Genomic DNA, 27,754 nt, shown 5'->3' with positions numbered 1-27,754 from the left:
CTTTCACATTACGCGTTGTCCTTTCACATTATGTTGGGAACTTTGACATGGAAAGAAAGAAAATGATTATATAAATTATTTTGAGAAATGATGTTGTGATTTATGTTCCTTTTATTTGAATAAATAAAAGAAAAAAGAATTTTTTTTTTCATATTTTATTTAATTAAATTACATTAAAAAAAGAAAAGAAAAAATTTATTTCATATTATAATACAAAAATAACTATTGAGAAGTATCACTTTTTTTTGAATTTTTTTTTTAATATCCAAAAGGGCAATTTGAATAAGAATTATAGAAAAATAGTAATTAGTTAGCTTATTTTTTCTTTCATGCCTTGTTGGTTTGGGTGAATTTTTTTTTTTATAGAAAACATTTTTTCAGAAATTTTTTTGGAGAAAACATTGGTAGAAAACATTTTTTTAAGAATTTTTTTTTGGGGAAAACATTGGTGGGTGAAATAAGGGTGGAGTTGGAGGTGGTGGAACATGGCAATGATGATAGCGATGGTGATAGTAACAGTAGCCATGGTTATGGTAGTGGAAATGAGAGTAACAGTAGTAATGTAGTAAGATTAGTATGATTTTAGTTTGAAAAATGTTTTCTTTTAAAAATGAAAAATATTTTTTGCCTATGAAGGTTTATTTTTATTAATTATGAAAAATATTTTTTATTAATTTTAATTTTTATATCAAACACCAAAAAATATTTTATTTTTCACCCATATAAATAGAGTAACAATCTCTCCACTTTTAGAGATATTTAAATTAAAAATTATAAAAATAAAATAAATTTCGATCTATTTCTTTTTACTTTATCATATTTCTATCGTCTTCATTTGCCCAAAGAAATGAGATGAATGAAAAGAAATGTATTTTTATTTTTAAACACTAAATCACGCAATCCAAACGAGGACTTGACTTTTAACGAGTGAAGAAAAAGGATCATTGAACGCCAGCCTCGTTGTTTTTATGTGTTTGTTTTCATTGTATAATGCACATATATTACATTATGTATATATAAATAAAGTGAAAAGGTCATTGAACCCCAACCTTGACTATGTGTGTATGTATATGCAAAGTGAAAGGGGTAGGTAGGGGATAAAAAAGAAAAGAAAAAAAAAAAATACTGATTTAAAATTATTTTTAAAATTTTACATTGAATTGTAATTATTTCCAATAAAATGATGATTCAGACATTATTCGATTTTAATGTGATTAGATATTAATGAGATTGTCACGATCCAAACCCGGTACCCAAAGGTTTATCGTCGCAATAAGATAAAAAATAAAATAATTCTAATAATTTTGTAATCGTAGCGCAAGCGGACAAATTAAATAAATTAAAATAAAATAATTGGGTATCAAATATTTATTAAAACGAAAGAAAAATAGTCATTTGGGCTTTTATTTATTATAAAAGTCCAATAAAAAATTACAGATAGTACAAAAAAAAAAAAGAAAAACGTTGTGAGTTATTCTCCATCTTGATCCCGCTAAACCTTGTCACCTGAAATGAGTAACAGTTATAAGCACATAGCAGAGTGAGAAATATTATACTGTGGGTATAGGGGCACAAAATAGCCATGGATAGTTATTTAAGCTAAAACATTGATAAAATTTAAGTTGCATAAATAAATTATTTAAATGGCAAAAACTGAAATACATAAATTACGAAAATAACTATAACCACGGTACAGTACAGAACAGAACAGGGGTCACTAGAGTGACAATCAGAACATGGGTTAATGAATCTATGACAAACAGAGGACCACAAAGTGGCCAAACAAGGGACAATAGTTATTTAAGTCCCCCAAGACATGAGACTCCCGTGATGGTACTTACAGAAAATAATTGTTTACGAAATTATTGTCAAATAATTTCTAAAAGTTAAACAAACATATTCATGGGTTTCAATTTAAGCAAATAAAGTTCATAAAATAATTAACGTAATTAAAATATTAATATAATTTATAAAACATAGATTGCGTAAAATAATTTATAATATTTCAAAATATACGTAAAATATATTACAATAACTCAATGTATAATATAACTCACCTTAATATTAATCTTTACTGTTTTCTTTCTATACTGACCTTATGAGGCCCTTTTCCTTAATACTTTTTGTTATGAATTTTCTTTAGGGGTTTGGCTTTGATCCAGTCCGCTATTAAAGTGGACCGTGTTGTTGGGCCCGTAGGGGTCCACTACGGGTCCCGTTTTGAAAATCTGAACCGTTTAATGTGTAGAACTCGTCGAATATTATATACCTATGAAAAATGACGTTGATCGGATGTCGATAGCTATGTGATTAAATCAGTTTTGTATAAAAAAAATGGACAGTGAATAAATTAACGGTTGATAAAAAACTGTTTTGATCACATACCTATCGATATCCGATCAACATGATTTTTCACAGACATATAGTACTCGACGAGTTCTACACATTAACGGTTCAAATTTTCAAAACGGGACCCGTGGTGGGCCTTAACGGGCCTAACAGCACGGTCCAGTCCGACGGTGGACTGGACCAAAGCCAGGCCCTTTCTTTAGTTGTTGTTGGCCTTCAACCCGCCCCTTTATATACTTGAGTTTTCACCTAGTGACTCACCCCTTCATTTATTATTTACTTGGTTGATTCACCCATCTACAAAATAGGATTCACTCATTTACACCATCGACTTAACATGTGGCTTTCCCGTTAAGTGCCAACGCACAATACATCTTTCATCTATTTTCTTTCTTTCCCCAACTTTTATCAAAATTTTGTAATTATGTTGTTTTGGTCTCAAATAATTATATTAATCACACTTTCATGCCCAAATAAATTATATCTTAGCTTGTCTAATTATAAAATCAAATATTTTATTCTTTATTTTTATTTCGTTATTTTTATTTATTTATTTATGTTTTTTTGGAATAGCATGGAATTAAATATTTGGAGTGCCACATTTTTCCCCTCCTAAATAGAAGTTTGTCCCCAAATTTGACGTTTCTTAATTTTTGAAGAGATGTGGGTATTTGGCTGGCATTTGATTTTCTGTTTCTCACGTAGTTTCTTCGATACGATGATTTCGCTATAAGACTTTACCAGAGGTATAGTCTTGTTTCGAAGGACTTGATCACAACGATCAAGAATCTGCACAAGCTGTTCTTCATAAGAGAGATCTTCTTGAACTTCCAGGTTCTCGTAATCGACAACATGCTCTGGATCTCGAAGATACCATCGAAGTATCGAAACGTAAAACACAATATGGACATTGGATAGTTCGGATGAAAGCGTAAGGCGATATGCCACAGGATTAATCCTTTCTAGTATCGTGAATGGCCCGAAGTAATGTAGGTTTAACTTTCCTCGTTTTCCAAATCGGATAACCTCGTTTGTTGGTGAGATCTTGAGGAAAACATGATCGCCTATTTGAAATTCCAAATCTCGCCTCCATGAATCTACATAGCTTTTTCTGGCGACTCTGAGTAGTGCGAATTCATCGTTGGATGAGTTGAATTTTATCACTTGTTATTTACACGATCTCAGGGCCTAATAATTTCCTGTCTCTAACTTTCATCCAACATAGAGGTGATCGACATCATTTTTCATACAGTGCCTTGTATGGTGTCATTCCAATACTTGCATGGTAACTGTTATTATAGGCAAACTCCACCAAAGATAGGTGATCATCCCAATTACCTTTGAGGCCTAATACATACACACGTAACATATCTTCCAAGGTCTGGATCGTCCTTTCAGATTGCCCATCGATTTGCGAGTGATAAGCTGTGCTAAACTTTAAAGTGGTTACCAAAGCTTCTTACAATTTGTTCCAAAAGTGAGACATGAAGTGGGGGTCTCTATCGGATACGATTGAAATTGGGGTGCCGTGCAAACGAATGATTTCCTTAATGTATAGAGTGACGAACTTAATAAGGGAGTACATGATTCTGATTGGTAGAAAATGTGCCGACTTCGCCAATCGATCTACTATAACCCATATCGCGTCATTTTTCGAGACTAATTGCGGTAGCCCGACCACGAAGTCTATCGTAATATGTTCCCATTTCCATTCAGGAATAGGAAATGGTTGCAACATTCTTGCAGGTCTCTAATGTTCTGCTTTAACCTGTTGACAATGCTGACATTTGGAGACGTGGCTTACTACGTCTCTTTTCATTTCTGTCCACCAGTAGTGTTCCTTTAGATCATGATACATCTTTGTGTTGTCAGGGTAGACTGCAAATCTCGAGCTATGAGCTTCTACCAATATCTTCTTCTTGAGTTTCAGAATGTCGGGTATGCAAATTCAATTTCGAAATTTTAGTATCCCATTGCTTATAGTGAAATTAGGATCAGGCATACTTCTTTGCTCCCCGTACTTTTGCTTCAAAATTATCTTCACATTGGTGTGCTCTAATTTCTTAAATCAAGGTAGGTCCCACGATTATGTTGGCGAGCAGTTCATTGATCTTGCGGGAAACGAGAGTACATGCCACACTTCTTGTCGTCTTGCGGCTTAGTGTGCCTGCCACCATGTTAGCTTTGCCTGGATGGTGATGGATCTCCACATCGTAGTCCTTCATAAATTCTAACCATCGTCGTTGCCTCATATTCAGTTCTTCTATGTAAACAGATATTTGAGACTCTTGTGATCTATGTAAATTTTGCAGGTTACTCCGTAGAGATAATGACGCTAGATTTTGAGGGCGAAGATCACTGCAGCCAATTCTAAATCATGAGTTAGGTAGTTCCTTTTGTGAGTCTTTAGTTGGCGAGAGGCATAAGCAATGACCTTTCCATTTTGTATAAGAACGCAATCCAAACCATTGTATGAGGCATCGCTATAAACTATGAACCTTTCTGTTTTCACGGGAAGTGCTAGTATAGGAGCTTTCAGAAGTCTATTCTTCAATTCTTAGAAGCAACGTTCCTGCTTGTCAGTCCATTCAAATGGTGTGTTCTTCTGAGTTAGCTAGGTCAAGGGTGATGCTATCTTCAAGAAATCTTGCACGAAGCACTGGTAATAGCTGGTTAGGCCCAAGAAGTTTCGAATCTCAGATACGTTAGTAGGTCGTGGCCAATTCACGATTGTTGCAACCTTTTGGAGATCAACTGAGATGTTGTCTTTTGTTGATGATGTGACTGAGAAAGTGCACACTAGTGATCCAAAATTTGCATTTCTTCAACTTGGCATAGAGTTTGTGATCACATAGTGTCTGTAGAACTCTTCGCAAGTGGTGTTCATGATCTTCTGGCGATTTGGAGTATATAAGAATGTTATCAATGAAAACAATGACAAATTCGTCAAGATAGGGTTTGAACACTCTATTCATGAGATCCATGAAGGCTGCTAGAGCATTGGTGACGCCAAATGGCATGACGAAAAACTCGTAGTGCCTGTAATGAGTTCTGAAGGCAGTATTTTCGATGCTTTCTATTTTGACTTTTAGTTGATGGTAACCAGAACGCAAGTCAATTTTTGAGAATACTTAGGTGCCTTGCAGTTGATCAAACAAGTAGTCAATTCATGGCAGAGGGTACCGATTTTTTATGGTAACTTTGTTTAGTTCTCGGTAATCGATGCATAACCTCATCGTGCCGTCTTTTTCTTTACGAATAGTACTAGAGCTCCCCAAGGAGTGGTACTAGATCGAATGAAACCTTTGTTCAGTAGCTCCTGGAGTTGAGTCTTTAGCTCTTTTAATTCTATCATGGACATGCGGTAAGGAGCTTTTGAGATTGGTTGTGTACTAGGTTGGGTTTTAATGGTGAATTTGATTTCTCGGTCAACCGAGGTGCCAGTTAGGTCTTCAGGAAATACATCCGGGAATTCTCGAACCACAGGAATTGCATCAAGTGTGGGGGCCTCTTGTTGAGTATTGATCACATAACAAATATAACTATAACAACCTTTTCTTAGAAGTCATTGGGCTGTCATGAAGGATATAACACATGGAGGGGGGGAGACTCCAGTTCCTTTGAAGACAAGCTCGAGTTGGTTTGGTGACTGAAGGAAGACCTTTTTGGTTTCACAATTAATAGAGGCATGGTTGACAGCTAACCAATCCATTCCTAAGATCACATCAAAGGTAATAATGCAGAGGGGAATCAAGTCTACGTGTAAAGTTTTCCCTTTTAATGATACAGTACAAGATTTGTACATATCAGCAGTAAGGGCAGAGTTTCTAGAAGGAAAAGACATAAATAGTATGTATCCTAAGGGTTCGGGTGTTGATGCCAACTTGGTAGGAAAGTGTGGTGTAACAAAAGAATGAGTTGAACTAGAGTTAAAGAGAACATGGGCTAAGTGACCACAAACAGAAAGTGTATCTGACATAACATTCTCAGTAACTTCTGGGTTTCCGAGCACCAAGACAAAGGCTTTTCCTTGGCCTTTTTGGTCCTTTCTCACTCCTCCAGGTATCGCGGGTTTTCGGACTGGTTCAGAGGGGCCGGTTTTAGGACTGGCAAGCTTGGGACAATCTCTCAGCAAGTGGCCAACTTGGCCGCATCTAAAGTATGCTCTCGTGTCTCGATGGCATTGTCCCCAATGAGTCCTCCCACAGGTAGAGCAAGTTGAAATGGTGCCACCTCTGGAATTCGTAGAACCTTGATTGCTTGAAGTGGTTGAACTGGTTGTGCCCGTATTTATCCTTTTGAGAGGTGCGACATTGGGTTTTCTATTATCTTTTTCCCAAAATCTCTTCATTTGGCTTAGTTCCCCGGAACGTAAGGCTTTAATCATTTTTTTTGCAATGTATGCTCGATCTACCACTGTCGTATAAGTTGGTAGTTTTAAAACCTCCAGCTTGTCCTTGATTTCAGTATCCAATCCTACTTTAAATTTCCTGTCTTTTCGAGCTTCGATAGGGATAACGTATCTCGCAAATCGAGCCAGTTGCATGAACTTGCTCTCGTATTCAGCCACTGTCATGGTTTCTTGCCTTAGTTATATGAATTTCGACATCTTTTGTTCCCGCAGCGAATCTGAAAAGTATTTTTCATAAAATACCTCCAAGAATTTGGCTCAAGTCACAATATCTTCTTTCTCCAGGGTAAGTAGCCACCATTCTTGTGCATCGTCTTTGAAGGTGAAAGTGGCGAAAGTAACCTTCTGTCTTTTAGTGCAAGGTAGGGCGCGAAAAATCTGTTCCATGTCTTTAACCCAAGCGTTTGCTACTATTGGGTCTGGACCGCCGATAAATAAAGTAGGTTTCAAGTCTTGGAACTGTTTTATTATAGTTAGCTCTTCTCGTCGTTCAAACATTCTGTTACTTATGTTGGTTTGTAGGGCTCGCAGAAAACTGGTAACTACTCTTTCCATGATTTGCTCCATTGGATCAGTACCACTGACCGATGATTCGATTCCATTTCCATCATTAGCCATTATTACAAGGTGAAACTGGTTAGTGGACCCCCTCTTTTTTTGAACCACTTGGTATATTTAATTATCACAGTATCATATCTATGATTCACAAGATACTATAACAATACATATATAATTTTTTTTCTTATGTAAAAGAAAAGATATTAGTATAACGTATTTAATATACAGTCAAGAGTTACTGTCTAGTCCTATTAATGCAAAAATAGAAGGATTAGACTAATCATGATCAGGCCATAAAAAAAGGATCTCCTAGTCAGATGTCTAGAAGGGACCATTAGGCCACCATGAGAACTGACTCTGGAAAACTAGCCCATAAAATAACTCCGCGAACTCACTCTGTAGGAGGGGCTCAAACCAAACAACTCCATAAGGTTGGCCATTTCCTACAACATTCTATAACACAGAAAAACTTAGCCTAGACATTATAACATGGTTTACTTGTGTTAGACATACCAAATAATATCAAAAAATACAAAGTTAATTTTTTTTTTGAAATGATTTTCAATTCAAATAATGTGAATTTCAAATAATGTGTAACTGTATAGAAAAATTTAACAACATATACTAATTTTATTTAGAGAGAAAAACTGTTGCTCTGATACAACTTTTGTCACGACTCAAACCTGGTACTTAAAGGTTCGACATCGCAACAAGATAAAAAATAAAATAATTCTAATAATTTTGTAGTCGTAGCGCAAGCGGACAAATTAAATAAATTAAAATAAAATAATTAGGTACCAAATGTTTATTAAAATGAACGAAAAATAGTCATTTGGGCTTTTATTTATTATAAGAGTCTAATAAAAAATACAGATAATACAAAAAAAGAAAGAAAGAAAAACACTGTCAGTTATCCCCATCTTAATCCTGCTAAACCTCGTCACCTGAAAGGGGTAACAACTATAAGCACATAGCAGAGTGAGAAATATTATACTGTGAGTATAGGGGCACAAAATAGCTATGGATAGTTATTTAAGCTAAAACATTAACATAATTTAAGTTGCATAAATAAATTATTTAAATGACAAACTGAAATACAAAAATTACATAAATAACTATAATCACGGCACAGACCAGAACAGAACATGAGTCAATGAATCCATAACAAATAGAGGACCACAAAGTGGCCAAAGAGGAGCCAATGGTTATTTAAGTCCCCCAAGGCATGGGACTCCCGTAGTAGTACTTACAGAAAATAATTGTTCACAAAATTATTGTCAAATAATTTCTAAAAGTTAAACAAATATATTCATGAGTTTCAATTTAAATAAATAGAGTTCCAAAAATAATTAATATAATTTATAAAACATATATTACATAAAATAATTTATGATATTTCAAAACATACGTAAAATATATTATGATAACTCAAAGTACAATATAACTCACATTGATATTTAATTTTTAGTGTTTTCTTTCTATGCTAACCTTACGAGAATACTTTTTGTTGTGAATTTTCTTTAATTGTTGTTGGCCTTCAACCCGCCCCCTTATGTACTTGAGTTTTTACGTGGTGACTCACCCTTTCATTTATTATTTACTTGACTGATTCACCCATTTACAAAAGGAAAATGATTGGTGGCCCTAAAAAAGTTGGCCCTAATACCCCTAATTTCCATTTTTGGAAACTGTTTTTTTTTTTCTTTCTTTTTTCCTTTTTTTTTTTTTTTTTTTTTTTACCTAAAATGGCATTTCGGGGCATTCGAGCCCCGAAGCCTCGGGCCCTCAATCAGCGCCCTTTACAAAATAGGATTCACTCATTTACACCACAGACTTAACATGTGACATTCCCGTTAATGCACAGTACACCTTTCGCCTATTTTCTTTCTTTCCCCAACTTTTATCAAAATTTTGTAATTATGTTGTTTTGGTCTCAAATAATTATATTAATCACACTTTCATGTCCAATTAAATTACATCGTAGCACATCTAATTATAAAATCAAATATTTTATTCTATTATTATTATTATTTTGTTATTTATTTATGTTTTTTAGAATAACATGATATTAAATATTTGGGGTGTCACGAAGATTATTAAGATAACTTATACCATAAAATTAGATGTAATAAAAGATCAATATATGACGAGAAATTTTTGTATGTTAATAAAGTATCATGTGACACTACCTTTCACTAATCACAAATGTATATATCTACTATTGTTTTCCAAACACTCAACATAAATATAATAGATTTTACTGTCAAAGCCAATCGTAATAGTAGAAGATATCACATGACATATCCCTTATGACAGATTATGGATAATATTATAGGCAATAAATTATACAATGGGATAAATAAATGCCAAACAAATTTTGAAACAGTAATGATTCAGAGCACTAATTTTGGTGCTCTAATGGAGCACTAATGATATGGCAAGAAAAAAAAAAAAAAACCAAGACCAAAACATCACATCACAGTGGGTGGGGCCCACTACTAACTCATTAGCTCTGGTTTTAGAGCTCAAGAATTAGAGCTCCAAAGCCTTTTTCATTTCAATAAGTGTCATTTTTTTGAATTTTTATTATTATTTTATATCCAATAGGACAATTTGAATAGGAATTATAGGCAAATAGTAATTAGTTAGCTTATTTTTTTCTTTCATGCCTCATTTGTTTGGGTGATAGTGAACTTTTTTTCTGAATTTTTTTTTTGGAGAAAATATTTTTTTATATTTAGTGGTGGTGGAACAAAGGTGGAGGTGGTGGGACATGGCAACGACGATAGCGATAGTGATGGTGGCAGTGGTCGTACTGATGGTGGTGGAGATGAGAGTGATAATGATAATGTGGTGAAATTAGTATGATTTTAATATGAAAAATATTTTTTCCTTTTAAAAAGCGAAAGGTATTTTTTTGCCTACGTAGGTTTGTTTTCTATTGATTATGAAAAATATTTTCTATCAATTTTAATTTTTTTATTATATCAAACACTAAAAAATATAATATATATATATATATATATATTTTTGATTCATGAAAAATATTTTATTTTTCTTGCAAATAAATAGAGTATCAATCTCTCCACTTTTAGAGATATTTAAATTAAAAACTATAAGATAAAATAAATATATATCAATTTTTATTTCTACTTTACCATATTTGTCTTGACTTTATTTATCCAAAGAAATGGCATGAATGAAAAAAAAAAAAGTATTTTTATTTTTAAAGAAAAATATTAGGAATCCAAAGATTTTATCTTCTATCAAATGTCTCACATACAGATATGCGACCTACATTATATGAATTCCATATAAATCTCATACTTATGTAAAATAGCAATGATTGAGGGTCACAATTTTTGTGGTTCAAATGGCTCGAAATTGTTAAAACGATGTCGTTTTGAGTACAAAACTACTTCAATATTGCCAAAACGACGTCGTTTTGACAATTTTGAGCCATTTAAGTCACAAAAATTGTGACCCTCAAACATTTTCCTATGTAAAATATTTAATATTAAAATATTTGATAAAACATTTAGCATTAATAGGGACTTGAGTTTTAACGAGTGAAGAAAAAGGGTCATTGAATCTGAACCCCTTGCTTTTATGCATTTGTTTTCACTGTATAAATAATGTGAAAGGGGTCCTTGAAGCCCAACGTTGACCTTATTTTTACTAGTCATTATATATATGTGTGTGTGTGTCCGCGCAAAGTGAAACGTGCTGGTATAAACAGGGCTATTGTAGGGGACAAAAACAGAAAGAAAGAAAAGAAAGGATGGGGTTTTGGGAATCACTATTTGGGGTTAGGGATTCCGTCGATAATATGTCGGAGGAAGACGATGAACAAATTGTGGAGAGACTGAGGAGCCAACCCATCCAATCACCATCACCACCATTGTCTCCTTCCTCCTCCGCCTTCCTCTTCTGTCCACAACTCTACTTGTCAATACCACCGCCGCTCCCCCCCCAACTCCACTTCTCACCACCACCAACTACCTCCCGCCTCATGTCTGCATATCTCGACTTCTCACCACCACCACCACCAAATTTTCTCAGCGAAAAGTTTCTTGGTGGTGAGATCTCCTCTCTCTCTCTCTCTGTGTTCACATTGCTTTCGCTGTTTTTGAAAAAAGGTTCCACTTTACGACTTTTCACATCAAATTTTACTTTAATATTTGTTTTCAATTGTAAATGTGTACCTCTTATATTTTCGGTCAAATTATAATATGTCATTAGGAATTATTTTTCTTACTAATAATTCAATCTCCTACCCAGTTGGTCGGCCAAACAAACGGGCATATTGTAACTTTACCAAAAATAAGAAGTTGATTTTTATAATTGAAAAATAAGGAAGCAAGTGATATTTGATGTAAGTTATGCAAGGTGTAATAACATTTTTTTTAAGTGTTTATTTATAGCTTTTAATTTAAAAAAAAAAAAAAAAATTTGAAATTGTTAATTTTGTTATATATGTTGTGTTATTTGGGCGACTTGAAACTTTAGGTTTTCCTGAATTCTAAAAGATTTTGTGTGCAAGTAATTAATGGTTTTAATTTCTTTCTTTGTTTTTTGGCTTAATAATTGATAATCATGTATTTCTAAAGGCGTTTTAACGTTTCCTGCAAAATTAATTCTGGTTCCTGTATAGTAATGAATTTTGAATCTTGGTATTGGCTTGTTTGATATTATAGAGGTTCATTTACTTGCTAAATTACGTCAAATTTTCATCAATTACTGATATTTCTTTTTAAATTACTTGAATTACAGTTATTTCATTCATGAGGTCAACTCTGGTACCCCTCGGTACTGAAACAGTTCAAGAGGAAATTGTAAGTCCTCTCTCCGCTCCGCATATATTATCAGTATATGAGCTTCATTTCAAAGGGGCAAATATTGTCACTCACTTGTATTTTCATTTCTATTTGTCAATTGTCTTAAGAGCAATAATTTTCTCACTACATTTATTCGCATATGAATTGTGAAATCAAAATCAATTACATTGGCATGAGGCTTTTTAATTCACTTCTTTTATATTTGTTTTTAAATTTTCTATTATTTATTATAATTGTTATCAACAGACAAATAATTCTCTAATTTTGCGTTTGGCCTTATATTTGAGAGGAAAAAGAAATAATAATAATAATAAAAGAAAATGAAGTAAAAGTAACTACTTTTTTTTTTTATTTATGTATTTTTATTTTTTTAAATTTGGTTGGGTTAGGAAAATAGAAAGAATATTAATAGATATTAGTCAAAAATTCACTTTTCATTTAGTCAGCGTATATATATTTATGTAATTTCATTTCCCTTATATTTTTCACTGCCTTGGACAAATTGAAGATCCAAGCATTTAAAATTGTGAATTGATTGTATTCACATATATGTTTTAAATTACTCAAAATTATGTGAGAACAAAAACTAGGAAGGCTTTCCTCTACCAAGTTTCCGGCTCTTTTAATTAATAGACATCTCAAGAACTAATAGCTAGTATTGATGTCCTCTCTCTCTCTCTCTCTCTTTTTTTTCTGTCTCCATTTTAGTTCGAGCTAGGAATTATTTGTGCATAGTATAAATTAACCAAGCAGTAAGTATGAAGGGAACTATGAAGCATGTATGAGTACTTCAAAAATATTATTATTTGACTATCAAGTACTTATTCGGTATGTGTATACGTATTGGGTATGTGAAACACGTGTCCGGTATATATGCGAGATACTTTAGGCTTGGCATTGGTATGATGCAAGTACGACTTGGGTACTTTGGGGCATAAATGTAATTTTAATTTAAAAAAAAGGGATAGTAAAATAATTATATAGTGTATTTTCTAAACTTTAAAAATATAGGATATTTTTACAATTATCAAAATATAAAAAATACTTTGAATTCTTTTTCGATCATTACAAAAATACTTTAATTATCTTTTACATTTGATTTTTAATTATTATATGTTATGTAGTAGCACATATTATAATTATATGTATATATATATATATATATATTTATGAACGTGTTGAACCGTACTCATATCTTACTTCTTCTCTTTTTAGTTTTACTATATCTGCGTATTCGTAACATGCCCGCACCCATGCTTCCTAGGGAGGGAAGTTCACATGGAATGCATGTATCTACTCTCGAGAGTGGCTTTAGTATGCAAGGGAACTTTATAAAATCTTACATTTGTCTAATTTAGTGGCCATTTTAACAAATATGTAATTGTAGCTAGGTTCTCAAACATTACCCATATCAGATATTGTAATTTTCCCTTCATCAAATATTCGTTGGAATTTTCCCTACAGCAAGCAGTCATGGATAGAGTTGCTTTGAGGCTTCAAGTATTCACTGGAATTTTCCCTTCACCTCGGCTTATAGCAGAGATAACGCAATCTCATTCATCAAAACCATTAAAGAGAATTATAGAGGAATTTGGCGGTACACGTAAATCTGCTGTGCTGTACTATAGCTGTAAGTTTCTACACTTTCATAAAGTCTTGCTACCAATTTATAAAAAGCAAGGGCTATTTGCATTTTGCACTTTGCACTCCTTTTTACATAATTACATTTCATATTTTCATTTTAGCATTTAAAATGATGCATAATATAATTTTTAATGCATACTAAAATGCTTAAATTTTGAGTGCAATTATCAAAAAAATAATGTGAATAACAATCCTCGATAAAAAATTTAAAAAATGCAGCTTTTTATATATATATATATATGTCTGGCTCATGCAATTAACATATCCACAGTGATTCGCATTTGTAGAATGCATGGGATCCACCGCTGGCTATTTTGACGAATAACTCACTTATATTTTCATTTTTAGTTATTATGTCTCTCTTTTTCTTTTCTTTTTTGTAAAGTTGTAAGTATTATAAAAAGACCACTCAGTGTATTTAGTTTCAATTTTCTGAATTTGATTTTTTGAAAATTAAGTTTTTTATTTTTCATAGTTTTTTGTTTTTAGTGAATATTTTTAAAATTTTAAACAATTTTTAGATGCACCTTACTTAGATGTATCTAAAAAGTAAAATATTTTTTAAAAAATATTTTTAAAAATTAATATATACACAAAAATATGAAAAAATATACTGAATTTTTATATTTTTATTTTCACAAAAATTATAATTTTTAAGTATATTTATGTTAGGTGTGTTTAAAAATTAAAAAAAATTGCTTAAAATATTAAACAAATTCAGTGAAAAAAAAATATATGGAAAACAAAAAAGTAAAATTTTTCTAAAATGTGAATTTTGGAAACTAAAACCAAACAGAGCAACTAATTTTCTCACTAAATCTGTACTACTACTATCAAAAGAGTGCGCGTTATAAGTGTTTTCTACATTTTTTATTGAATGGCATATTTACAAATAAATTACAACTTAAAGTGAACCATTATACTCACTGCAAAAGGCTTTTCACGCAGGAAGTTACTTGTGATTTTAGAATTTGATTCAAATTCAAACACCAATAGCCACAACTCCTTGTATCTTTTCTCTTCGTACGAAGAGTTGTGACTAATTAGCCAAAGGTGCCCTAACATCTATAAAAAGTTCGGGCCATATAATATAACACAGTTATTTTTTTTTTTTTGTTAATTTCTTCTCTGAACCTTTTGAAACACACTAAAATATATTTTTTCCTCTTTTTATTTATTTATTATTATTATTTTTTATGCCTTGATTTCACAATAGAAATCTTTGTATCGCAATAAACGGCATGTGAAGAATTATGAATTCCCAATATTTAGAGTCTAATACCATAAAGTCTAAGGTGAAGATTTTGTGGGCGTTTGGAAAGTGAGTTTTTATGTAGGTTTTTTTAGTTGTAGGATATTATTGGAGAAATTTTTTTTTGTGTATAGGAAGATAGTTAGATTTTTAACGTGGTTGAATGTGATGTTTGTGAGAGAAAAAGTGAAATGATTATGAGATTAGATATGATATTTTGTTTGAATGTGTTTTTTTTTTGATTTTGCAAAAACTTTATCTTTTAATAAATAAAAAAAAAAATCCAACCAAAAATCTTGCCAAACACCGCCCCTCAATAACAAATATGCATGACGGTTAGTGCCGCCATAAAATAAACCACTAAAAAATTATTAATTTGTGTTGAACTTTAAGATGTTTTGGTCTAACTTCTTCTTCCTAATTTTTTTTTTTTTTTGGGTGTGATTTTGAAAAAAATTTATCTTCTGTCATTTTTTATTTTATTTAATTTTATATTTGAGTTAATTTTTTTTAGATTCACGTAAATGATAAAAATATATGTGAAGACATCTTAGAAAAATGACCCCCAAAAAAATGTGCATAATTTGTGTTATTTATTATTTTTCTTTAGTATTTTTTTTCCAGATTTGTTCACATATATTTACTTTTTAAGTGTATCTATATTTATATTAGATGTATTTAAAAAGTGGAATAAAAATTCACTAAAATATGAAGAAAAAATTAACTAAACAAAAAAAATAAAATAAAAATAAATTACAAAATGTAAGAGGCCTAAAACAATTTTTGAAAACTAAACCAAGAAATTTACACCACAATTCCTGAGGCAGCAAACTAAGGACAATATATTTTATAAAATGTTTCTATAAAGTTTAATTATCCATAATGATGAATTTCAATCTAATTTTACCTTTTTGATTTAATATGAATAATAATTTTATAAAAAATTTATTTATACTTATATTTTTTAATTATACAAATTATGAATATTATATTAACCAGAGTCATAAATCACAATTAGGTCAAAAGAACTATAGTATAAAATTCATCGTTTTCTATTATTTGAAATTATGATTTTTTTTTCAAATAAAAAAATATGGTAACAATCCAAAAGACAAAATTTTATTGTAATTCCATCAATACAGTTATGAAAATTAATATTACAATGGATTCATATATTTTTCAATGCACTTTTAATGAGAAGGATAAAATTAGAGGGAGGAAAAAAAATACTATGATGGAAAATTTAATTTTTTTTGGAACAATTCATAGAAAATAGAATTTAGTTATCTATATTCAAATTTCATGAGATTCAATGGTAATTATCAAAACAAAATAAAAATTAATAATTTTTTCAATTTTGGTTGCAAAAATAATTTTTCTCTGGTAAGGTGTGGCAAACAATTAATCTAGCAGACGTGGAGCAATTGAATTTGAAGACATCATTAAAAGTTGACAAATAAATTATTACCAGATTTGTTCATATAAAAAGGTTTGATAATTGGTTGCTCACGTCACATGCATCAAATGTGAGCATTTACGATGTGTCCCTTTACAACGTGCCCAAGGAAAGTCCTATGGTATGCACCCCATTAAGGGTGTGTATGATACGCATCCTACTATAAATTAAGAATATAAAAAAAATCAACAAAATTGACTAAATCAATTGAGTCGGATCGAATCAGTTATATTTGGTCAATTTTTAAATATGAACTGGTTTGTTCAGTTTTGAATTTTTTTTTTTTTTTGGTTTTCGGTTCGGTACCGATTTTAACATATTGTATATCAATTTTCACCGAAACCGACCGAAGATGTTTACATATAATAAAATTATTGTTTTAAGTTTTGGTTTTGTTTTGATGTTAAGACTTTGGTTTTTAGATTATATTTGTTTTTAATTCTAATTCAGTTCTAATTCTAATTCAGTAAAAGTTTCAAGTATTAGTATTTATTAATTTTTTTTGTTTGTATTTTTATGAATGGTTGGATTGGATGTGGTTAAAATTGTGTACAAATGACTAATTTAATATTTTTATATAAATTATTTATTATATTACAAACTCAAGAAATGACTCAATTTTGAAAGTAATTAAACCGATTAAATTGCATTGAGCTGAACTGTTTGAATTGGTTGGTCTTGTAAAAAATTCGGTTTGTATCGATTTTTAATATAATAAAACCGATATTATCGGTTCGGTACAGAATTTCATCTGAACACCGACCGTTCTGAACTGATTGCATCCCTATTACAAATAATCATACTACAAAATTTCATAACATTAACCACAAAATGCATAACATCACCATTGGCGTAACAAAATATGTTGTAATTAAGACACAAATTTTTGTTACGTAAATTAAAAAAATTAAATATTTTTTGTTACAAAATCTCTCAAATACCCATAATTCCCCATCCCTCCCAAACCAACCCATGCCCCCTATCAGGTTTGAACCCCTAACATTCGAAGAGAAAATTATATAATAGTCTCGCAATATCACTTGGCTATACTCTCTCAACAATCACTTTTCATTAATCCCATCATGTTTTTCAATCAACCAACATAAATAATTAATACTCTACTTTTTCCACCAATCACGCTACTATTACAAGTGCGTCCGTCAGTCCAACGGCCACGAACTCTGCAAATTATTATAGTTGAAGAGGAAATGGCACAGTTCCTTAGCTGCTCGGGGGAATTCATTTCTCAGGTATGTCCTCTATACTCAGTATCATGTTATGTTGGACCTTCATTTCTAAACCTTGTTTTTGATTTATTTTTTCCACCACTAGCTCACTTATATTTTCATTTCTATATCACTGTCTGGGATAAAAGTACAGAGCTTGTATCCATTCCATATTTGTGGATTGGACAGTCCAGTTGGGCCCCCGGAGCCCACTGCAAGTCCCTCCTGGATTATCTACTTCATTCATTTTGTAGACCGATATGTATTAGTCGTTCATGAAACAAATTAGAAATGTTTATTTTCAAAAAAAATTAACTGTTTGCTTCTAAATTCATTCTTACTGTTCATTTTTTTATTTGTTTATTTAGAAAGTATCATCCATTGTCTAGCTTTCCTTCTCATTGGATGTAGGAAAAACTCTATTTAGAGTCAATTGTTTCAGTATTCAAGGCACCATTTATAAAATTTTGCAGTTTGTCTAAATTTGTGGCCATTTAACAAATATTTGTTGTAGCTAAGTTATCAAACATTAGCTATATCATCCACATTGATGAAATTTAAATTTTTGATGAACTTTTCCCTATCAACTTTTTAACTTTGATTTGAGGTCAGAAATATTATTCGAGCTTATATTCAGCTGCACTTTGAACTATGTATTTGTTTTCAAGTTGTATGACAAAATGAATGTGATTGATAATAACAGTAGCATCTAAGGTTTGAGTTATATACAAGACTCATCACTGATTAGCACCTCAAATTTACTAATCTTCTCATTGAACTACAAATTGGTTAGACGAAGGATTGTTCTTTAGCAGAGGAAAGGTCAGTTGAAATTACGGTGGAAGTTGATGCTACAAACAATGGAGCACATGGTGTCAAGGCATATGAAAACTTCCCTATTGTATCTCATTCAGAGAAGAAAAATACAAGAGACAAATTAAAGAGAAATTACAAAAGCGTTAGTGTAATTACTCGGGAGGATCTTGAACAAAATTTTGGCAGTAGTCGTGAAGATGTTGCAAACAGTTTTGGAGGTAAGATTCTACACTTAATAGAGTGAAGCTGCAAATCTTGTTTTTTATATTTTATTTTTGGTTTTGTTTTTGAACCTTGTAAATTCTTCTTCCAAGTGAAGCTGTATTTTTTTCTTTGTGGAAGTAATATAAGAATGTGAGTCCCTTATCTAGATTCTTGCTCGTGCAGTTAGCGTATCTACAATGAAGCGCATATTTAGGAAGCATGGGATCTCTCGGTGGCCATTTCAACCAGTAACTCACTTATATTTTTATTTCTATTTGTCAATGCATTTTATTAGTCATAATTATTATGGAAAGTAATAATTTTCTCACTAGTAAGGCTATTTTTTTTTTCTTCTCAATGAACTTCTATTTGGTAAACTAGGAGAGAAAAAAGGAAAGATTGATGGAAGTTATCAGTCCATCTATGCATGAGAAACATGATTTGAGGCTTCGATCCATCCAAACACCCCTACATGCTAGATCTTCACCTCGAACTATAGCCTTACTAGATGGAGGAGAGATGGTGCGACTTGATTCATCAAAACAACAATCATTGGTGGAATTTGATGTTACAACCAATAGTGCTCATCTTGTCAGGGCAAGTCAGAGCTGCTCTACCATATCTCATTCAGATGAGACAAATTCAAGAGAGACATTAAAGAGAAAATGCACAACAAAGAATGTACTTAGTTTTGAGGATCTCCAACAACATTTTGGTTGTAAACTTGACGATGCTGCTAAGGCCCTTGGTGGTAAGCTCGTGCAATTAAATAAAGTGTTGCTTTGACCAATATAAAAGCAGTCATCTTATCTGAAGTCTTGCTCATGCAGTTAGCGTATCCACAGTGAAGCGCATCAGCAGGAAAAATGGGATCCCTCGGTGGCCATCTCAGAAGAAAAGAAAAGGTAATTGGTCTCTCCTTAAGCTAAAGCTTGTAATTAAATCTGTCCAAATTGTAGAGGAACCATTCAGTCCTCCATGTTCACTTCTAGTTGCACTGGATTCAATTATCAAAACTCATCACGGTATGAAAAATAAAAATAAAAATCATAATAAAATAGCTATGTCTTCCTTAAAAAACTTTTTGAATTGTTTAAGAAGAAAGAAATGGGGAGCAATGATAATTCTCCGTAATTCACTTTTTGAATCGATCCGCAAGTTTAGGGATTTTGAGAGAAAGGGGATGGGAGTTGGCGATTTTACAAAAAATGGTTTCCATTTTTACCCGTTCACATTATAGGGAAATTATTAGGTAGTTCCAAAGTACTATGTGACATTGTTCATATGGTGTTCCCAACCAATGAAAAACAGCAAAACATATTAGGTGGGTCATCCCTTATCTACCAACTAATAATTATTCTACGTTAAACTATAACCATTTTTCATTTCTTTTCTCACGTGTTATCTTTTTTGTGCAAGAGAGGGGGTATAAAATTCTCATTTCCATACCTTTCTTCCCTAAACTATCCAAATAAGAAGAAAAGGTATCTTTGTTTTTCTCTTCTCATTTATTTGTCTTTTATCTAACCACTTCTCTTCTTTTCTCTCTCAGTTTCCAAAATGGATTGTATACTCCTTGAACCACAGGGAGAAAAGGATGTGTCACCCACCTGCAGCAAGATGCCAAATGATGGGCAAACAGAGAGAGGGAATGAAATGGTTGGACACCTTCAGGACCAAAATGAAGGCCCAAACTTGTTGAATACAGAGAATGGTTCAAACAAAGAGAGCATAACAACCCTTATTTTTAAGGATTCTGTCTCTGGTAATTATTCTGCCATGAATTTGTCTATTTCATCTACACAGAGAAAGTGGAAAAGCCGGGGTTTTCTCTGAATTGACATTTCAACTGAAAGGATTTACGCCATTGAAGAGTATAACACATTATCCCATGTTAGACTATATCCGTCTTTCATTTCTTTTCTTTCCTGTTTATCTTTTTCATCCAATAGAGGAGGATAACACTCTATTTTCCATACATTTCTTTCGTAAGCCATCCAAATCAGCAGTAAAATATCATTCACTTTGCTTGGTTAGAGTTTTCCAAAAACACTTTTCAGAAAATTTTACTTTCTTATTTTTTGTATTTATTTGTTTTTATTGATTTTTTTTAATATTTTAAGCAATTTTTTTTAATTTTTAGACATACCTAACATAAATATACCTAAAAAGTAAAAAAATTGTGAAAAAAAACCTTTTAAAATTTCACTAAATACCAAAAATGCGAAAAAAATACGAGAATTCAGTACATTTTTTATATTTTGATGTATTTATTAATTTTTTAAAATATTTTTTCACAAATTTTTTACTTTTTAGATACATCTAAGTAAGGTGCATCTAAAAAAGTAAAAAATGTTTAAAATTTTAAAAATATTCACTAAAAATAAAAAAACACGAAAATAAAAAAACTTAATTTTTAAAAACTTAATCCAAAAAATTTAAACCAAACACACTGATTGTTTTTCTCATCGTCTCATTTATTTCTCTTATCTAACCAATTCTTTTCTTTGCTCTTTCAGTTTCCATTTAACCAATTCTTTTCTTTGCTCTTTCAGTTTCCGAAATGGACTGTATACTCTTTGAACCAGAGGGAGAAAAGAATGTGTCACCTACCTGCAAGACACCAATTGTTGGGATTGTGCTGGATTTTATAGGAAGCCCAAACTTGTCGAATACAGAGAATCATTCAAACGAAGAGAGCATAACAACTCCTACTTTTCCAGATTCTGTCCCTGGTAATTATCCTGCCATAAACTTGTCTATTTCATCTATGAGCAATGATTGAGACCCTCACCTCCATAACTCCTACTTTTCCAGATTGTCCCTAGTAATTATCCTGCCATAAACTTGTCTATTTCATCTACGAGCAATGATTGAGACCCCCACCTCCACAAAACCCTCATAAGACCCTCACAAATCTGGATCACTCATGATGTGAACCCCACACATACATGAGTGAGCCCCATACATACATGAGTGAGCCCCATACATACATGGAGGGCCAGGATCACTTTAAGGGTGTGGAGGTTATCCCTAAAGGGGGTCCCAAACATTTTCCTTCATCTACCTACGGAGAAAGTGCAGAAGCAGGGGCTTTCTCTGAATTGACATTACAACCCAAAGAATCGACTCCATCAAAGATAATCCCACATTATACTATAACCGTCTTTCGCTTCTTTTTCTCTCCTCTTATCTTTTTTGTACAATAGATGAGGATAACACTCTATTTTCCATACTTTTCTCTCCTAAATTATCCAAATAAGAAGAAACAATATCATTGTTTTTCTCTTCTTATCTATTTCTCTATTATCTAACCATTTATTTTCTTTTCTCTTTCAGTTTTTGAAAGAGACCGTACACTCCTTGAACTTCTAGGAGAAAAAAATGCGTCACCCACCCACAAGACACCAACTAATGGCCAAACAGAGGTAGCGAATGGAATGGTTGGACACATTCAGGACCAAAATGGGATTGTGCCAGAATTTATAGAAGGTCCAAACTCATCGAATATAGAGAGTCGTTCAAATGAAAAGAGCTTAACAACCCCTAATTTTCAAGATTCTGTCCTCGATAATTATCCTGCCATGGATTTTTCTATTTCATCTACCTACAGAGAAAGTGGCGAAGCAGGGGGTTCTTTTGAATTGGCATTTCAACCAAAAGAATTGACTCCATCGACGGCTTATCCAAATCCCGACACATGTATGTTTACACAGCCGCATATATCATTGAGAGAGATGCTAACTGAGAATGTGGGGAGTTCAAAAGATTCTATGTCACGACCCCAAACCGCCCCTAGTAGTTTGGTGCCGTGATGGCCAGTAATCCGTAATTACCGAAGGCCAACTTTTCAAAACTTAACACAATCAGAGTACGAATATAGGGGGCTCACAAATGCGGAAGCGATAAATCAATTACAAGCGGTCCATAAGAGCTGTGCGTAGATTAAAGCAGTGCCAAACATTCCAATTAACTTCACAATTTAAATACAACAAGGTACAAAATACATGTTACATCTTGATCAAAAGGCTTCTCGAGCCGACATATACAAAATACAGCTAATACAAGTCAAGAAGCATGATTTTCAAGAATTCGCCGACATGCAAAACAGGGCATCGCCGACGTAAATACAAAGTAAGGCCGACAAATACACGAATCCAAAACAAGTATCCCAACGAACTAGGCGTCGCCGCCGTCCTGCTCATCACCTACATATATATAGAGGGGTGAGTACAAAACTCAGTGAATGGTACTAAAAATAAAGGTTTTACATGAATAAAGCGGAGGTCCTTCAAAACGAAACACACCAAACTTTAGCAAGGCAAGTGATGAACCGTATTCATCGTCAAATATCGTAACATCGGCGAGACAAGGGATGAACCGTATTCATCATCAAATATCGTAACATCGGCGAGACAAGGGATGAACCGTATTCATCATCAAATATCGTAACATCGGCGAGACAAGGGATGAACCGTATTCATCATCAAATATCGTAACATCGGCGAGACAAGGGATGAACCGTATTCATCATCAAATAACAAAAGCTGTACGATCCGTAATCGTTTGGTCAAAAGTATTGCGAAAGTTTAGAGTCCTCCAATACAGGGGACTTGTGCACTTGGTACCGCGAAAGTTTAGAGTCCTCCAGTACAAGGGACTTGTGTTACTTAGGCCCGTAGCCCGATTTAACAAGGACCGTATCCTTTTATACTAAGTACTGCGAAAGTTTAGAGTCCTCCAGCACAAGGGACTTGTGTTACTTAGGCCCGTAGCCCGATTTAACAAGGACCGTATCCTTTTCAAAGATGGCATCAAAACAAGGAGTAAACTTGACTCATCAAACAAGAGCTATTTATTCATGCTATCAAATACTTTTGTCAAAACAAGCAAGCAAGATTTATCAAAACGAGTATAACATAGCTTTATCAATAATACCACTCACCTAGTTCTTCAGGTGCAGACTCAAAGCAAATATCAAGGACCTACAATCACATGGCAAGTCATATTCTCAAAGCAAGCTCTATATACATGCAAATGATCTCGGCATTCATGCCAGATCTAAGTCAAAGACAAAACAAAACAAAACAAGCTGGGAGTTAAATCACTGCTCCCGCTCATAAAACACACCGGGTACTGACCAGGACTAAGCCGAGGTCCCGTTAAACAAAGCCAGGAAAAATCTGGGTTTCCTTTGGAGAATATGAAGAACATGATCATTGAAAGATGGACGCAAGCTCACAACTTGTTACAAAAATCTGAGTTTTCATGCCAAGAGTTCAAAATAGGGACCTGGGTACCCGTTCAAGAAAGTCAAGCAAGAATAAACACAAAACATGATTTTCGTTCCAAATTCTTCGATCAAAATGGGACTTTGTTCAAGAACACATGAAAAACCATTTTCTCTTTCTAAAACCAACTCCAAAACGATGCATGACATGCAACACAAATCCGATCATGCAATGCAGCTAGATATTCAGCAAGAGCAATCAAAGGAGATCAAGATTCTAACCTCAAAACTCGGATCTAACGGTTTAAGCCTCAAAGATCAAGCTTGGAAGACAACTCTCACTCAAGAACTCTTCTTCCTCCTTTCTAAAGCTTCTCTCTCTAAAACAAAGATTTGAGACAAGAAATGATTTGTTTCAAGGCCTGTCGGCTGCCTTAACAAACAGCTCGGACACGTGGCATTACCGGGTTGGTTCAGCTCCAAAAAGGTGATTGATGGACAAGACAAGTCTCTGACAAAGCTTATGCAGCAAGCTCGGGTAAGACACATCGGCAACAAGATGACATCGGCTCAAAACAAGGATCCAGCAACGGGATGGAAAAACATCGGCTAGGGAGGACGACGCTTGACTAAGCTGTGCCACACCTTGGCCGGGGTGCGCCACATCTCGGCCTAGGCCATACCTGCCTGCGGACAAGGTTCAAGTGCGGAACATCTCGGCAAAGAATGCCCGAAGTGAAGATGGGGTTGAACAAGATCTCAAGATAGTTCTAAGTACAAAGGGTCAAAGGCGGACTAAGCTCAAGATGATCTCGGCTACACACACATACTAAGCAAGGAACAAAATCATGCAAGCAACTTAAGCAAATCAAGCCAAGATAAAACCTTTAAATTAACATAAGCGGCAAGACCATGCAAGAATGTACGCAAATATGGCAAGAGCAAGGTGAGGGTTGTTACATTCTAGAAATTTCCCTACTTCAGCAGTGGGGTTTCTTATGGGGGGACTTGTCTCTGAATCTGGTTGGACAATGCCTTTGTGTTCTGATCAAGCTCCAATGCAAACCATAACTACTATTCCCCAAACAATGCCACATCTCATAGAAAAGCAAGATATAAGGACTGTGACGTTTAAGGCACAATATAGAGATAAGAAAATAAAATTTCGTCTCTCTCTATCGTCTGGAATTGTCGAATTGAAAAAAGAAGTGACAAATAGATTGGGAGAGCTTGGCATCTTCGAGGTCCATTATCAAGATAATGATAATGAGTGGATTTTAATAGGCTGTGATACAGACGTATTGGACTGTTTTGAACTTTCGAGTTCATCGGGGAATGAAGTAGTTAGACTATTGGTTCGTGATTAGGTTGGCAATTCCAAGAATTTCAGTAAAAGCTGCATAAGGTTGAAGAGCAAAAGGTCATAGAATGCTACATTACTACAATGTCTATATTTCAGAGCTCGTTTACGGTTTTGGAGATATTTTGACTTGTGATTTTGTGAGTTGATTTGCTGTATTTTTGTGTTTTAGTTGGTTTCTAGAAAACTAGTTTTTATTTATTTACTTGTTTTTTGTGTGCTTTCTTTCTGTTGGAGCTTGATTATTGTCTCTGGGCTGCGTAGCATTTACTGATGTTTGTGTTCTCGGCTAGGATAGGATACACGCTTGTTTGGTTTTATTTTAGGATTCAAAATTTACTTTTGAGAGAATTAAATTTTTTTTATTTTCGTAATTTTTTGTTTTCATTAATTTTTATTTTTATTTTTAGATACACTTAATATAAATACACTTAAAAAAGTATAATATTTGTGAAAAATATCTTAAAAAAATTCATTAAATATCAAAAATATTTAAAAAAAACAAAAAATTAGTACATTTTCATATTTTTGTGTATTTATTGATTTTTTTAATTAGTTTTTTGTTAATAAATATTTTTTTGTGTTTTTTCATTTTTACTGAATTTTTTTAATATTTTAAATATATATTTTTATTTTTTAGATACACCTAACATAAATACACCTAAAAAATAAAAAAATTATAAAAAAATACAAGAATTAAGTATATTTTTTTATATTTTTATGTATTTATTAATTTTTTAAAACATTTTTTCATAATTTTTTTACTTTTTAGATACATCTAACTAAGGTACATCTAAAAAAATATAAAAAATGTTTAAAATTTAAAAAATATTCACTAAAAACAAAAGTATACGAAAATTAAAAAAATCAATTTTCAAAAAATTTAATCCAGAAAACTCAAATCAAACATTGTAATTTTTAAAATTTCAGAGAAAAAATTATATTATAAACAAATCTAAAAAAATTTAAGTATAATTTATCAATTTTTATATATTAATAACAACAATAATTAATACAATTAAAAAAAAATACTAATAACACTAGTGCATTGAAAATATTAAAAAAAAAAAAAAAACAAGGCATAGGTAGTAAATCCCGCCCACTATTACATTATTAATGGTACTATTAAATACTCCCTCCGTCCCATAATATTAGTCCCTTATTCCATTTTTTATTGTTCCAAAATATTAGTCCCTCTTTAAAAATCAAGTACAAAAATAATATAAATTTCCCATTTTGTCCTTCTTTTAAATTCATAAATAATATAAAAAGTACAATTATGACATTGATATTCCCAAAAAAGTGTACTATCAAAGGGTAATTTTGGAAAATCAAATTTTTAAAAGTACAATAATTATACTATCAAAAAAAGTTAGATTCCCCAAAAAAGACCATTATTTTGGGACGGAGGGAGTACCATTTTTAGTACGCTCAGCCATTTTTCTATTAATGTTTAACTTTCGCCTTGACACACCATGTACCATAGCTATCTTTTCTATCAGCTGTCCCTTACGTGATGACATCATAATAACCGTCCATCATCAACACAACTATGAAACTAACTACAATGGGTCATAACCATTTGTTGGATGCCCAGCCCAACAACAATAATCATCAATCACATATTGTTTATCAAGTAGATCTTTGAAAGTTCTTGGTCTAATCAATGGCCAAATTAACACGCAAAGTTTTCGACAACTCCAATCTTGTGATCTGAACAGCATCACTACAGTCGTTATCACTTGTATGACCATCTTTGCATCAGGTTTACGTTTTCAAACATTAATTAAAGCCTTCACAGTGAAGACCTTCACAGTCATATAGACCTTCACAGTCTATTTTGAAAATACATGTTAACATAATTTTATTTTAATGATTACTTAAATTTTCTTGCGATTTTGATTTATGTAACATATTAAGTGGGCTTAATTATAAAGTCGCTAATGTCCGAAGAAAAAGGAAGAATAGATTGGCCCAACAAAATTCATTTTGAAAATGATATTCATATAGTTTTATGTAGAAATTAATATAAGAATCATATAACACTAATATTCTTATAATTATGAATTGTAGTTGAGCATTTTGACTTTCAATTAAAGAGACACAATTTTGTATAAATTTTGTTTAGAAATTATGTTTATATAGTATTATACAATTCATCTACATCCATAGAAATTGCAACCTGTTCATGCCTCAATAGCATGTGTTATTAAGATACATATTTTTAAAAAAAAAAATTAAAAATTATACAAATGTTAACAAACTTAAAAAAATTATGCATATGTGAATTGAAGGTACAATTCCTTAAGCGTCTTAACATGTCCCACTAAAAATAAAAAAAATTCATAATACTTAACACTGATTACAAACAAAATCGACTAAAATTAATTACCGTCGAAGACTAATCAGT

At 32.4% G+C, this 27,754-nt stretch overlaps 1 protein-coding gene across 2 annotated transcripts; it reads left to right on the top strand.

Moving 5' to 3' along the window:
* Positions 1-11,042: 11,042 nt before the first annotated feature.
* LOC114290060 (uncharacterized) lies at positions 11,043-25,573 on the top strand. 2 transcript variants are annotated; one of them, XM_082891383.1, is made up of 11 exons: positions 11,043-11,397; positions 12,092-12,153; positions 13,621-13,786; positions 17,661-17,758; positions 18,534-18,768; positions 18,938-19,002; positions 19,136-19,505; positions 19,585-19,659; positions 20,307-20,519; positions 21,310-21,489; positions 22,094-25,573. In XM_082891383.1, the coding sequence occupies exons 1-11, from the start codon at positions 11,100-11,102 to the stop codon at positions 22,567-22,569; spliced, it is 2,238 nt and encodes a 745-aa protein (XP_082747509.1). In that variant the 5' UTR covers positions 11,043-11,099; the 3' UTR covers positions 22,570-25,573. The 2 variants fall into 2 exon arrangements, with proteins under 2 accessions (XP_082747509.1, XP_082747508.1); XM_082891382.1 differs by having other exon boundaries at positions 18,528-18,768.
* Positions 25,574-27,754: the final 2,181 nt, after the last annotated feature.

Source organism: Camellia sinensis, chromosome 10 (genome assembly GCF_055761805.1).
Source record: "Camellia sinensis isolate YWXY chromosome 10, ASM5576180v1, whole genome shotgun sequence".
Taxonomy (NCBI): domain Eukaryota; kingdom Viridiplantae; phylum Streptophyta; class Magnoliopsida; order Ericales; family Theaceae; genus Camellia; species Camellia sinensis.
Note: the sequence above shows the minus strand (reverse complement) of the source record. Positions and strands in the feature narration are given on the sequence as shown.